The following is a 15,334-nucleotide window of genomic DNA, read 5'->3' as shown; positions in this document are numbered from 1 at the left end:
TAAAGTATAATAAAAAAATAAAAATAAAAATAAAAAAGACACAAGGATAAAGACATAAAGATCTCCACCCATGTTGCTGCAAAGGACATGCTTTCATTCTTTTTCCTGGCTGCGTAGTATTCCCTGGTGCATATGCACCACATTTTCTTTATCCAGTACAGCACTGATGGGTACTTAGGTTGATTCCATGTCTTTGCTATTATGAATATTGCTGTGATTAACATATGATTGCAGGTATCCTTTTGGTGGAATGATTTCTTTTCTTTTGGGTATATACTGAGTAATGGGATTGTTGGGTTGAATGGTAGTTCTATTTTAAGTCATTTGAGAACACTCCAAACTGCTTTCCACCACAGCTGAACTAATTTACATCCTCATCAACAGTAAATAAGCATTCCCTTCTCTCTGAAGCCTCACTAGCATCTGTTGTTTTTTGACTTTTTAATAATAGCCATTCTGACTGGTGTGAGATGGTATCTCATTGTAGTTTTGATTTGCATTTCTCTGACGATTAGTGATGTTGACCATTTTTTCATATGTTTGTTGGTCATTTGCACAGCTTCTTTTGAGAAGTGTCTGCCCATGTCTTTTGCCCGATTTTAATAACGTTATTGTCTCTTGCTTGTTGAATTAAGTTCCTTATAGATTCTGGATATTAGGCCTTTGTCAGATGCATAGTTTGTGAATATCCTCCCATTAAGTAGGTTGTCTGTTTACTATATTAATAGTTTCTTTGGCTTTGCAGAAGTCCTTTAATTGGATCCCACTTGTCAATTTTTGGTTTTGTTGCAACTGCTTTTGAGGACTTTGTCATAAATTCTTTCCTAAGACCAATGTCCAGAATGGTGTTTCCTAGGTTTTCTTCTAGGATTTTTCATTTAAGGTCTTACATTTAAATCTTTAATCCATCTTGAGTTAATTTTTCCACACGAAAGGTAAGGATCCAGTTTCACTCTTCTGCATGTGGACAGCCATCTATCCCGGCACCATTTATTGAATAGGGAGTCCTTTCCCCATTGCTTATTTGTGTTGACTTTGTTGAAGATCAGCCGGCTGCAGGTGCGTGGCCTTATTTCTGCGTTATGTATTCTGTTCCATTGGTCTATGTGTTTGTTTTTGTACCCGTACCGTGCAGCTTTATAGTATAGTTTGAAGTCTAATAATGTGATGTCTCTTTTTTGGTTCCATATAAATTTTAGAATAGTTTTTTTCTCTAATTCTGTGAAAAAAAAAAATGACATTGGCAGTTTAATAGAAATAGGGTTGAATCTGTAGATTGCTTTGGGCAGTATGGCCATTTAACATATTGATTCTTCCAATTCATGAGCATGGGAAGTTTTTCCATTTGTTTGTGTCATCAATGATTTAAAAGGAAAGCTCTTACATGACTTCTAAAAATGTTTCCCATGGAATCTAAATGCCACAGCAATTTCATATCAAACATAATTCCATTTAAACATACATGAACAAGCTCACCTTTAACAGGCAAAAAAGTACTCCATTTACTGCTTAAACTTGTATTTCCATTCTACTTTCCCTACATTATATTATGTTAATGTGATATATTCAATGCCAGAAATTCTTTTATTGACCACTCATAATTATCTGTGACAAAAGCATGCATATAAATTGAAATTAATTTTTAAAATTTTCTGTGACCATAGGGCTCTAGGTATCAAAGAAATCTCTCTGGACTGAATTACCAGTATAGGTACTGTTAATATGCAACTTATCAAAATAACAAATATATTTTTAAGAAATTATTGGCTGGGCGCAGTGGTCCATGCCTGTAATCGCAGCACTTTGCGAGATTGAAGCAGGCGGATCACAAGGGCACCATCCTGGCTAACAAAGTGAAACCCCATCTCTACTAAAAATACAAAAAATTAGCTGGGTGTGGTGGCATGCACCTGTAATCCCAGCTACTCGGGAGGCTGAGGCAGGAAAATCGCTTGAACCCGGGAGGCGGAGGTTGCAGTAAGCCAAGATCACAGCACTGCACTTCAGCCTGGGTGACAGAGCAAGACTCTGCCTCAAAAACAAACAAACAAAATATATTTATAACATAAAAATTAGAATTTTATTGGGAAAACTATTCTTCATTCCACTTCTTACTAAAATAGGCAGAGTCCTCATCAACATTTTTCTCATTTTACAATTATTGTTGCTACTGCTATTGTAAGCACTATAAAACTTTTTTCATATAAAGAAGCACATAAGCAGCCAGGAGCAGTGGCTCACGCCTGTAATCCCAACAGTTTGGGAGGCCAAGGCAGGGGGATCATGAGGTCAAGAGTTCAAGACCAGCCAGGCCAAGATGGTGAAACCCCATCTCTACCAAAAATACAAAAATCAGCTGGGTGCAGTGGCATGCACCTGCAATCCCAGCTACTCAGGAGGCTGAAGCAGGAGAATCACTTGAACCCCAGGAGGCAGAGGTTGCAGTAAGCTGAGATCGTGCCACTGGACTCCAGCCTGGGTGATGGAGTGAGACTCCATCTCTAAAACAAAACAAAACAAAATAAAAAAAGGAGTGCATAAGCTGGGCATGGTTGCTCATTCCTGTAATCCCAGCACCTTGGGGGCCAAGGCAGGAGGATTGCTTGAGCCCAGGAGGTAGAGACCAGCTTAGGCAACATAGTGAGACCTCATCTCTACAACAAATAAAAACATTAGCTGGGCATGATGACTCACACCTGTAGTACCAGTTGCTAGGGAGGCTGAGTTGGGAGGATCCCTTGAGCCCAGGAGTTTGAGGCTTCAGTGAGCCGTGATCGCGTCACTGCATTCCAGCCTGGGCAACCAGAGCAAGAACCTGTCTCAAAAAAAGAAAAAAAAAAAAAGACCAGGTGTGGTGGCTCACACCTGTAATCCCAGCACTTCAGGAGGCCGAGGTGGGTGGATCACCTGACGTCAGGAGTTCGAGACCAGCCTGGCCAACATGGTGAAACCCCATCTCTACTAAAAATACAAAAAAATTAGCCAGGTGTGGTTGGGCATGCCTGTAATCCCAGCTACTCAGGAGGGTGAGGCAGAAGAATTGCTTGAACCTGAGAGGCGGAGGTTGCAGTGAGCCGAGACTGGACCATCGCACTCCAACCTGAGCAACAAGAGTGAAACTCCGTGAAAGAAAAGAAAGAAAAGAAAAGAAAAGAAAAGAAAAGAAAAGAAAAGAAAAGAAAAGAAAAGAAAAGAAAAGAAAAGAAAAGAAAAGAAAAGAAAGGAAGGAAGGAAGGAAGGAAGAAAGGAGAAGGAGAAGAAGAAGGAGAAGGAGGAGGAGAAGAAGGAGGAGGAGGAGAAGGAAGAGGAGGAGGAGGAGGAGGAGAAGGAGGAGGAGGAGGAGAAGGAGGAGGAGGAGGAGAAGGAGGAGGAGGAGGAGAAGGAGGAGGAGGAGGAGGAGGAGGAGGAGGAGGAGAAGGAGGAGGAGGAGGAGGAGGAGAAGGAGAAGGAGAAGAAGAAAGAAGAAGGAGAAGAAGAAAGAAGAAGGAGAAGAAGAAAGAAGAAGGAGAAGAAGAAAGAAGAAGAAGAAAGAAGAAGAAAGAAGAAGAAGAAAGAAGAAGAAAGAAGAAGAAGAAAGAAGAAGAAGAAGGAGAAGAAGAAGGAGAAGAAGGAAGAAGAAGAAAGAAGGAGAAGGAGAAGGAGAAGGAGAAGGAGAAGGAGAAGGAGAAGGAAGAAGAAGAAGAAAAGAATGGAAGCAATTTTATCACAGCAATATCAATTATTACTCAAGCTCCTTCAGATACAGTGATCTATCATCAAAAATATGTAATGATCTAATTCTGACAACTCAATTAGGTCTTCTTTCAAATTTCATGAAAGCCAAGAATTAGAAATCATCTCATCTGCAAAAAGATTTATTACTTAGTCAATAGAATCATTCACTTTCTAAAAAAAAAAAAAGAAGCCAATCCAGCAATTTGTCTGGCAACCCAGATATCTGTCCACCCTGGGGCAATGCACCCTAGTAAGATGAGAGAGAGTGAGGGATGTCTTGCATTTATGAAGCAGCTGTTACGAAAGAGGAGACAGAACGGAGAGGCTCCATTCAGCAGCAATGGCTCATTGCCATTCCGTTCTCACCAGAACAATAACAGGAAAGAGTGCATGGAAATTGTGGACCTAGAATTTTAAAAAAACAAAAACCATGTACCTGTGTCGCCTTAGAAAGTCCTCTTGTGACCCGAAGATGGGGGTAGCCAAATTTGAAGCCCATGAGTTTGGAATGTCCCCATTAAACTGGTAGGTGAGTCTCCACGGAGCTGGGGACTGGCAGCTGGAGCTTCCTTGACATCTCCGGGTGGCTGTCTCCAGCCTGGGCTTTGTGGATCACAGTGCCCTTTGGAATGTTAGGAAAAAGGGATTCTCAGGACAAAAAAAGTTTGGGGAAAGCTTTCTATTCTTTCTGCTTCTTACAGATTCACAATAAAATCTACATACCGAAGACCAAAGAAACCTGCTTAATTTTGTGTAATGCAAAATTTCCCAAACTAACCTGGCTCTCCCCTCCGTCCTCCTTCTTTCACACAGAATGCCTGGGTACATATAAAGAGACTTCAGTAATCTGCTCCGGAGCCCGGTGTGATCCTGAGAACTGCAAGCTGGCTCTCCATCCGTGTCCTCCTGTGAGACCTGGGTGGTTCCTGTTAGCCATGGGCCTCTCTAAAAGCTCTCCAGAGGGACTAAGACCTGAGATTGGTTTGTTTTCTTGTGTGAACCAAAAAGCATCTGAGACAGGTCTCAATCAACTTAGAAGTTTATTTTGCCAAGGTTAGGGACATGCCCAGAAGAAATAAACATGGAGTCCCAGAAACAGTCTGTGGTCTGTGCCTTCCTCCAAAGATGATTTTGAGGGCTTAAAGGGGAAAAGCAGGCTGGAGGGGAAAGAGGAAGGTTATGGTCACATGAACGAATCCACACGTTGCAAGAGAAAAGGAGCAAGCAGGGGAATAGTCAATTATGTACTCACCTCGCATGCACTGTAAGGTGAACTAAGAGTAACTATCTGCGGGGCTGTTTAATATTTTATCCATAGCTATCTTAGGAACAAAAGAAAAGGTAGCTTCTTGCATGACTGCGCTTTCAGCTTAATTTTTTTTCTTTTGGCAGAGTGAATTGAGGTCCCAATTTTTTTCTTCTTTTTTTTTTTTTGTTTTTGTTTTTTTTTGACAGAGTCTCGCTCTGTTGCCAGGATGGAGTGCAGTAGCGCCATCTCAGCTCTCTGCAGCCTCTGCCTCCCCGGTTCAAGCAATTCTCCTGCCTCAGCCTCCTGGGTAGCAGGGACTACAGGCACACACCACCACGCCTGGCTAATATTTTTGTATTTTCAGTAGAGATGGGGTTTCACCATGTTGGCCAGGATGGTCTTGAACTCCTGACCTCGTGATCTGCCCGCCTCAGCCTCCCAAAGTGCTGGGATTACAGGTGTGAGCCACTGCACCCGGACAGGGTCCCAAGTTTTTATTTTCCTTTTACACTTGCACTTTATGGATTCTGTTACCTATTCAGAAAATGCTACTTTCCTATTGATGCCATTCACTTTTAGATGGAGGCTCTCATATAATTGGGAGGTTTCCATGATACGGACTTTGGGCAGCACCCACTGCAGACAGGAACTTGAAGGTGTTTCCTAAGTGTTACATCCACAACCAGAAGAGTCGAGTTGGCACGTCGCTAGCTGTCTCTGTGGGGCCCTGGCCATCGATAGTATGGTGCCAGCTGAGAAGGGATTAAAATTAGATGCAGAGTAAAGTAAAAAATCCAAATATTTAAGAGTGAGGAGTGTGTCTAAGAGAGAAGGAGATTGTGTCTGAAAACATTTGCCTGTCTTTCATTATACCCCGAGTCACGTGGTCTTTTTTTTAATCATCTGGCTTAAATTTTCCGTTTTTCATTGCACAACACCAAGAGTTGGCTACATAGTCGTGATGAAGATGAGCATACAAATTTCAAGCGTCACAGTTGGAGAGAGAGGCCTCCTAAGTTGTGCATTGCATGGGAATGAGGATCAGGTCACCTGACTCGATGTAGGCTTTGGGACATCTTACGCATCTAATCTCTCTAATCCACTGAAGAGACGCAATAACAAGCCCCAGCCATCCCTTCCCTTTTCATCAAGACCACACATTAGAGATTAGTCAATATTCTATGCACAACTCATAAATATTTGGAGAGCAAGGAGATCACTTAGATTCTCCATCCTTGATTGCAGCTCAAAATTCAAATAAATCAATCAATACCTGCTGGGGAAAAAAAAGACAAAGACAGCCTATGGAGCACCTTTTTTTTTTTTTCCTTGAAATACAAGAATCATGAAGGGAATAAATATTAACTTTATTCCCTTATTCAGAACAAGTGAATTGGATGGCGCCAATGCAAACAACACGGATTCCTGGCTCTGCTTCAGCCAAAATGCATTTTGCTCTTTGGAAACCTCAGTTCCAACCTGTTGAAGCTGGACAAGCACTAATGAATTTGTATAAGGCTCCACAAACCAAGCAGGGCAAACCAGAGAACAGCTGGAAGAAATGAGATCAAGAGTGAAAACTAGCTTTTTATTTCAAAACAACTAGAGATTTCTTAGAGAATTACATTTTTTAAAATGCCCTTTTATGGGAAAACAAAGGCAGCAGAAATCAAACGGCTTACTTACATTTAAAGGGGAGTTTGGCAGCTGAAATGTGATGGACATTTGGAGACTCTTCGCTCTCCAGGTCACAGAGAAAGCTGCCCAGAAGCGCCCCGGAGAGACAACACCATAGGCACCACAGACCACCCTTTCTGGAGGGTGGGTGCGTTAACCTCCTATTAAAACCTTATCCAGGTGTGGAGAACAGCTGTGGCTGATTTCTTCAGCATGCCTCTGCCAATTTCCCAAGAAAAAGAAACACTATTTTTCTCTCCACTGCTCTTCCAAGAAGTAGCTGAGGACGGGAAGACACACGGAATCAAAGTGTTGCTCAAGGGTGCTTTCTGATCCAAACCCACAGTGTGACATAAATCTGTCATTTTGATCCCGCTGTGGGGCGGGGAGCATCTGCAAACCCAAAAAGTGAAAAAATGAAATTAGCCCAGGTGGTAACCTGGATGTGAGGCTGAGGGTGAGAGCCCAGATATTAACCTGGGTGTGAGGGCTGGGGAAGGGGAACATAGCATTCCCTGCTGTGGCCATGGGTGTGGAATTGGGGGCAGGGCTGGTCCATTTGCAGCCTGTGTGTGTCTGTGCTGATGGAAGCCTCATTTACACACAGCACAAGGAAGGCGGGCATTCTCCTTGGTAGTTGGTGAATCTGTCAGACTGCAGGGAATTAAACGGCAGGAGGCAGGTGTCAACGTTTAAATGCCTAAATAAGCCATATCAATCCAAGGGCTGAGGCCGTGGGCCAAGGCTGGGCCTAGGCTTAGAGAAAACTGGTAATAGTCATCATGGGATTATTTATTCTTTTTTTTTTTTTTTTCGAGAAGAAGTCTCGCTCTGTAGCCCAGGCCGGAGTGCAGTGGCACAATCTCAGCTCACTGCAACCTCCGCCTCCTGGGTTCAAGCAATCCTCCTACCTCAGCCTCCTGAGTAGCTGGGATTACAGGAACACGCCACCACGCCCAGCTGATTTTTGTATTTTTAGTAGAGACGGGGTTTCACCATGTTGGCCAGGCTGGTCTTGAACTCCTGACTTTGGGATCCACCCACGTTGGCCTCCCAAAGTGCTGAGATTACAGGCATGAGCCATCGTGCCCGGCCTGTATTATTCTTTATCATTATGTTTTAGTTTTTTTTTATTTTAATACAGATGAGGTCTCACTGTAACCCAGGCTGGAGTGCAGTGGTGAGATCACAGCTCACTGCAGCCTCAACCTCCCAGGCTCAAGTGATCCTCCCACCCCAGCCTCCTGAGTAGCTGAGATACAGGTGCACTCCACCACACCCAGCTAATTTTAAAAAAATTTTTTTTGTAGGGACCAGGTCTCACTATGTTGCCCAGGCTGGTCTCAAACTCCTGGTCTCCAGTCATCCTTCCACCTTAGCCTGTCAAAGTGTTGGGATCACAGGTGTGAGCTGTGTATCCAGACATCATCAGCAGATTAGACAAAGCTCTAATCCTTTGGGATTCATTTGAGTTATTATTCAGATTCTGCCCCCAAAGGAGCCTCGAGTATTTCCAACCGACTTACTCTATTTTATCTTATTTATTTTGGTCACAGCCTGCAAATTAGTGGGGAGGAAGAGGGATTACTTCTCACCCAGCAAGGCCACTCCAGCGCTGGTTTAGCATAAGCTAACACCCACCACCCGAGGCCCTGCAGGGGTGGTCAGAAAAGCAATGAGGTATGGCAGGAAGATTGAGGCTTTGGTGGCAGGTGGGTCATTAATGTGCAAATCCCAGCTCAGATTTTGGGCTTCAACTGTCAGCTTCATTTGTTTCATTTCTAAAGTGTCACTCACCTTAAAGTTACCTTGCACACTGAAGATTACCACATCAAGCGCAAGGTACCTGGCAGGTATGATGGCAGCTGTCACTCCTATTACTATTGTAATAGAAGAATATAATTACTCTTCTTTCAAAATCAGAGTAACACTGTCCCCAGGTGGGACACTGGTGTATTAAGGACAGACTTCAGATGTTACCAAGGCTGGGTAATATCTAAAGTCTGGGGCAAGATTGCGGTAGAAAGGGAGGCAGACTGCTAGAGAGTGGGGCAGGAGGGCTGGGGGGTGGTGTGCCTGGGACTGGTGAGAATCAGTGTCCCAGACCCAGGAGTGAAGGGAAGGGGCATGGAGGGTGCATCCTGGGCATGGTGGCTCATGCCTATAATCCCAGCACTTTGGGAGGCCGAGGCAGGCAGATCACTTGAAGCCAGGAGTTCGAGACCACCCTGGCCAACATGGTGAAACCCTGTCTCTACTAAAAATACAAAATTAGCCAGGTGTGGTGGTGCATGCCTGTAATCCCAGCTCACGACTTGAGGCTGAGGCAGAAGAATCGCTTGAACCCGGGAAGCAGAGGTTGCAGTGAGCTGTGATTGCACCACTGCCCTCCAGCCTGGGCAATAGAGTGAGACTCTGTCTCAAACACACACACACACACACACACACACACAACTAGAAGTTCCAATGTTTTTTCCTGCCTTCCAGTGGATCTTCTTACACATCCAGTTTTGGATACTTCTGTTCCCAAAAAGCAGGAGGTGGGGTAGGAAAAAGGATTTTTCCTCTCCAACCACAGAGGAATAAGAAAAGTCATTTTTCCTTCCTCTAATGCAAACAACTAAAAAGACTGAAGGTAGAGTAATCTTTTTTGTTTTTGTTCTTGTAGGCAGGAAGGTTAAAATTAGGAAGATGAAAACATGTAACAACCATTGACTTATGTAATAAAAGTACAAAAAAGTTGGGCTCAGTGGCTCATGCCCGTAATCCCAACACTTTGGAAGGCTGAGGTGGGAAGATCATTTGAGGCCAGGAGTTCAAGACCAGCCTAGGCAATATAGTGAGACCCCCATCTCTACAAAAATATTTAAAATTTAGCCAAGTGTGGTGGCATGCACCTATAGTCCCAGCCACTCAGGAGGATTGCTCGAGCCCAGGAGTTTGAGGCTGCAGGGAGCTAGGATCACACCACTGCACTCCAACCTGGGCAACAGAGTGAAGACTCCATCTCTAAAATAATAAAATAAAAAGTACAAATAACTCAAATTCAAGTTTCTTATGAAAACCAGAGGTGATACCAAAGACAACCAGTTCTCCAAGTGACGAATGTTGATCAGCCTTGGAAGGCACATTTGTTTCATTTGTCACTTAAAACCTGAGCCTGATGCTCCATTTGTACACTGCTCACCCCAAAATGGGAGCTGCCTCATTTGATCCTGTTAAGCCATGTGGGCAGGGGTGAAGGTACACAACTCACGGTGTCATCTGGCACCATGTGGCACAGAGCATCACCAGGCAGTAGTGAGACATGCACGTTAAGAATGAGGAAACAATCGCAGCACTTAGTGAGGCTAAGGTGAGATCTCTCGAGGTCAGGAGTTCAAGACCAGCCTGGCCAACGTGGCGAAAGCCCGTCTCTTCTAAAAATACAAAAATTAGCCAGGCGTGGTGGTGCACGCCTGTAATCCCAGCTACTCAGGAGGCTGAGGCAGGGGAATCGCTTAAACCCGGGAGGCGCAGGTTACAGTGAGCTGTGATTGGGTCACTGCACTTCAGCCTGGGTGACAGAGAGAGAGAGAGAGAGAGAGAGAGAGAGAGACTCTGTCTCAAAAAAAAGAGGAAACTCGGCAAGGGTCACCTAGTCTGCCTCCTCTCAAGCCCAACTATTGCAAACTATCTGTGTTCCCTCCAATCACCACATTGGGCCACTCTGGGCTGCCTTTGTGCATGAGCTGCCTCTGCCTGGAATGGTTCTGCTCCTCCTCTGCAATGCCCTCAGCTATTCATCCTATCCTACTCATCTTCCCAACTCAGCGTCAGCTTTTCAAAGTGGATTGCTTCCATTTTTTTTGTCCCCCACTCACTAGCAATTCGAAAAACTCGCTGTTTGTTTGCATTTCTGTCTCCCTCTGCTTGACTACGAGCTCCATGATGGCAGGAATTGCATCTCGATGATCTCTGGGTCCCCCGGCCTAACAGACTCAGTCACAGGTGTCAAAAGAAAAGGAAAGTTCAGGACGTTTCAAATTCATTATGCTGAGGGGAAAAGTTCAGCCCTGGAACCCGAGTCAGGTCACATGGCTCTCCCCTCCTCTCCCCTCCTCTCTTTTTTGAGCCAGAGTTTCGCTCTTGTTGCCCAGGCTGGAGGGCAGTGGTGTGATCTCCGCTCACTGCAACCTCCACCTCCTAGTTCAAGTGATTCTCTTGCCTCAGCCTCCCGAGTAGCTGGGATTACAGGCGTGTGCCACCACACCTGGCTAATTTTTGTATTTTTAGTAGAGACGGGGTTTTGCCATGTTGGCCAGGCTGGTCTCAACCTCCTGACCTCAGGTGGGTGATCCGCCCACCTCAGCTTCCTAAAGTGCCGGGATTACAGGCGTGAGCCACTACGCCCAGCCAAGGAGTTATTATTTGTTATGATTCTGTGGGTGCACTGACCTCAGATCAACAGCTCTGCCTCGTGGTGTGGATTGTGGTTATGCATGTAGCTGCAACCAAGTGGAGTTCAGCTGGGGCAAGGCTCGGGTAGAAGAGGGGGCAGACTGCTGGAGAGTGGGGCAGGAGGGCTGGGCGTGGTGCACCTGGGACAGATGAGAATCAGTGTCCCAGACCCAGGAGTGAAGGGAAGGGGCAGGGAGGGTGGTGGGAGCATTGTGATAAAGGCAACAGACTAGGGGGACAGTTCTGAACCAGAAAGGGAGCTAACTTCCAGACTAAGCACTTCCACCTGGACAGGACAACGCAGAAATGGCCTGGAACCCACGATCATGCTATGGCAGTAGGGATGACAGGGGACTCCTCTCCTGGGTTCCTTCTGCAGAAGTTGTGTATGTAGCTGCTCATCTAAGTGTGAAGATAGAAGGGTCCCTTTTATGGGACTTCAGGAGGAGCCTAGAAGGTGCAAGCAGTTGGTGCTGGCCTTTGGCTGAGGCCTCTGGGTTCTCTCCATCAAGGCCTCTCTTCCTCCACAGGATATAGGGACTTCCTCTCTGCAAGGCAACTGGATTTCAAGAGAGTGGAAGCTGCCTGCGCCCAGAACTGACACAGCACCATTTCAGCTGCATTGTGTTAGCAAAAGCAAGTCACATTCAAGCCCACATTCAAGGCTTGGGGGAACAGAAGCCACTTCTTTTTTTTTTTTTTTTTTTGAGACAGGGTCTCACTCTGTCACCCAGGCTGGAGTGCAGAGGTATGATCATAGCTCACTGCAGCTTCAGACTCCTGGGCTCAAAGTCATCTCATCTCAGCCTCCTGAGTAGCTGGGACTATAGGCGTGCACCACCACTCCTGGTAATTTAAAAAAAAAAAAAAAAATTGTAGAGACAGGGCTATGTTGCCTAGGCTGGTCTCAAATTCCCGGGCTAAAGCAATCCTCCTGGCTCAGCCTCCCAAAGTGCTGAGATTACAGGCAGAATCCACCTCTTGATGCAAGAATCCACCTCTTGATGTAAGAGAAACATATGTGTACAGGGAGGTGAGAAATCGTTGGTGGCTAGCTTTAAAGACACTCTTCCAATCTGAATAGTTCTTATTACAGTACCTTTATCTTCACTGAAGGATTTAATTCACTCCAAAATGCTTGGCAAATTCCTGGTTACCTGCTTTACTCATAAACAAGTTTGACCACATGCTACAGTCTCTCTTTTTCCTAAGCTACTGTGCTTTCTCCTTGCTAGCTGCCTGCCTTTGAGTCTGCAGATCAAGTCCTTTGCTTGCTAAAACAATTGGGGTGGGGAGGTCTTTACAACCCCTTTTGACAGGGAATCTGTTTGGAGTCTAATATGGAGAAAGAAATCCCTATTGTGCAGAATACTTCCCATTGGATACTTCCCATATTTTCTACAGGAATATCACATAGGACATTAGGGTTTCATCAGTTAATCTGTGTATCTGTTGTGGTAGGGAAATTACTGCAAAAAATTTCAGTGGCTTCACCAATTACAGTTTAATTCTAAGCTTGTGTAACAGCCCAACGTAGATCCAAGTCAATTCAGGGACTCGGCTCCATGCAGTCATTCAGGGGCCCAGGGTGGTCACAATGCCACCATCTTCAGCCCATGACCTCCAAGGTCATTTTGGGCACTGACATCAGCTAGTGGAGGGCAAAGAGCATGTGAGTTTAGAGATGGGGCCTAGAAATGCCACACATCACTTCCTTTTGCATTTTATTGGCCACAACTTGGACATATGGCCAAATCTAACTCTGTTGGAAACCGAGAAATGTAGTCCAGCTGTGTGCCCAGGAAGGAGAGGAAGCAAGTTCCATGGCAGACTAGCAGTCTAAGCCCACACATCTGGAACCACATACATTACACACATACTGACAGTGTTACTTATGCCTGTTAGCACACAGATCACACTCAAGCCTGGGAGAAGGAGGGCGAGTGCCTCACGAAAATTATACGAGCATTTAGCAGGAAGCTTGAGTGCATTTGCCCCAACTTTCCCTGGAAACAGAGAGGATCTTTCCAGACTTGGACACAGTGCCATCTGCTGCTCAACAAAAAGCAGAGAGTTGGACTGGGCTATGGTTGGGCTTGGGGTCAGAGTAACCAGGTTAGAAGAATCACAACTTAGCACTCTAGAATTTTCATTGGTTTGGTAACCACAGGAGATTAGAGGAAATTCATGCAGCAGCCACTTCCATCCAGCAGACACCAAACAAAAATTGTGAGGAGGAAGGGAGAGGAGTTGTACGGTTGGTTTTGGCTTTCTGTGGAGTTAATTAATTAAGGCAGCTGAGTATCATGGAAGGCAAGACTGGGTCCTAGGCCCCACTTTGCCATTATCTGGGCTGCAGTTTCCTTAGTTCTAAAATGAGGGGACAGGCCCAGCACAGTAGCTCTTGCCTGTAATCCCAGCACTTTGGAGAGCCAAGGCGGGAGGATTGCTTGAGTCCAGGAGTTTGAGACCAGCCTGGGCAACAATAGCAGGACCCCATCTCTATAAAAATTTTTTTTTAAATAGCCAAGTGTGGTGGCATGTACCTGTAATCCCAGCTACTCAGGAGGCTGAGGCAGGAGGATTGCTTGAGCCCAGGAGTTGAGGTTGCAGTGAGCTATGGTGGTGACACTGTACTCCAGCTTGGGTAACAGAGACACCTTGTCTTAAAAAAAATAATAAAATTTTAAAAATAATGAGGGGACAAGACTTTTCATGATTCCTTCCAGCTGGGAGCTCCAATCCAGTTCCATAGTCATATGTGACCATTTTCAAGATGGCAATTGAAGCCATATAAACACATCGGATCACTCAGGGAGAGCGTTTCTTGTTTTGTTTTCTTTAAAAAAAAAAAAAATCTAAATCCATATAAGTTCCACATCAGAAATATCTATTACTCGCCTTTTTTTTTTTCCTGTCAATAAGTTTATTGTCTGTATCTGAAAAATCCTCATAGAAAATTGTTTGGTTTGACCGAGTGTGGTGGCTCACGTCTGTAATCCCAGCACTTTGGAAGGTCGAGGCAGGCAGATCACAAGGTCAGGAGTTTGAGATCAGCCTGGCCAGTATAGGGAAACCCCTTCTCTACTAAAAATACAAAAAATTAGCTGGGAGTGGTAACGGGCGCCTGTAAATCCCAGCTACTCAGGAGGCTGGGGTAGGAGAATCACTTGAACACAGGGAGGCGGAGGTTGCAGTGAACTGAGATCGCACCATTGCACTCTAGCCCGGGTGACAGTGCGAAACTCCATCTAAAACAAAATTTAAAAACCTTCCTTTTGGGGCTTCTTTTCATAGACTGGATTCTCTCATACAGCGGCATGAGCTTTCGTGTATGTCTCCTCCATCATGTCTGGAGTTACATTGTTCTTTATGTATTGAAAGAACTGTTTCTTGTAAGTATCTTCATCCTTCTCCATTAAGTAGCACATGTAATCTGCAACATTCTAGCCCCTGATGTGCTCCTGGTGTACTTCAGCATTAACTTCCTTGTTTTCAGAATCATAACCAGGGAATCATTGGTATTGTGAGGGATAGACAAGCCTCCATCCACAGCTCCCTTCAGGGCGCCAAAAAGCTTTATTGCCAGTGGTAGTTCTGCCAAGGCCTGCATCCAAATAGCAGGTAAAGGCACCTGGCCGACCATCAATGCTTTCCACATTGTATCCATCGCCAGTCACCTCCACTTGGCCTTCATAGATCTTGTCCATGCCAAACCCACTGAGAAGCCGGCGGGCCAGCAGCAGGCCAGGACAAGACGCTGCAGCATCATTTGTCAGGCCAAACTTCACACCGTATTTTGGCAGTTTGTGTGCATATGCTGTGCAGACTATCATATCCCCCTCAATACAGGCAAAAGCGATCTGACAAATGATATCTGTTTGTTACACGAACTATCATCCTGTATTTGGGTGTGCTGTATTTATTTTTATCCTGTATCACCAAGCGTTTCCGGGCATAGTAATCCATTTTACCCTCCGTCGTCTTCTAAATTTCGCCTGGTATCTCTTAAAGTCAGCCTTGTTCTTCACAACTTTAGCAAACCCCCTCCTGTGGATCAGAGACCTGTGTCTGTGGCTCGACAGAGACCTGCCGGCCTATGACTTGCATTTAAAGAAAAGTAAAGATGTAGGCATTTTTAAATGAACAAGCAGGACTTGTTGATTGGAGGTGGATGATGAGAGAAGAGCGTTTCTAGCTTGGCACAGCTGGGTGGCTGAGGAAGTCCCACAGCTAATGAATAACCGTTAGCAT

The 15,334-nt window shown here is 45.0% G+C and overlaps 1 protein-coding gene and 1 pseudogene across 1 annotated transcript in view; both read right to left on the bottom strand.

Annotated features, from left to right (window-relative positions):
* CCDC3 (coiled-coil domain containing 3) overlaps window positions 1-6,946 on the bottom strand; it is a 150,913-nt gene extending 143,967 nt beyond the window's left edge. Inside the window, exon 1 of the mRNA XM_025397844.1 lies at window positions 6,650-6,946. Coding sequence (XP_025253629.1) covers window positions 6,650-6,651 — 2 coding nt within the window. The 5' untranslated portion in view covers window positions 6,652-6,946. The remainder of the gene's footprint in view (window positions 1-6,649) is intronic.
* Window positions 6,947-14,343: 7,397 nt separating this feature from the next.
* LOC112631004 lies at window positions 14,344-15,120 on the bottom strand (annotated as a pseudogene).
* Window positions 15,121-15,334: the final 214 nt, after the last annotated feature.

The sequence above is a fragment of the Theropithecus gelada genome, chromosome 9, assembly GCF_003255815.1.
Source record: "Theropithecus gelada isolate Dixy chromosome 9, Tgel_1.0, whole genome shotgun sequence".
NCBI lineage: Eukaryota > Metazoa > Chordata > Mammalia > Primates > Cercopithecidae > Theropithecus > Theropithecus gelada.
The sequence above is the reverse complement of the archived record's forward strand: the minus strand, read 5'-3'. Positions and strand labels throughout refer to the sequence as shown.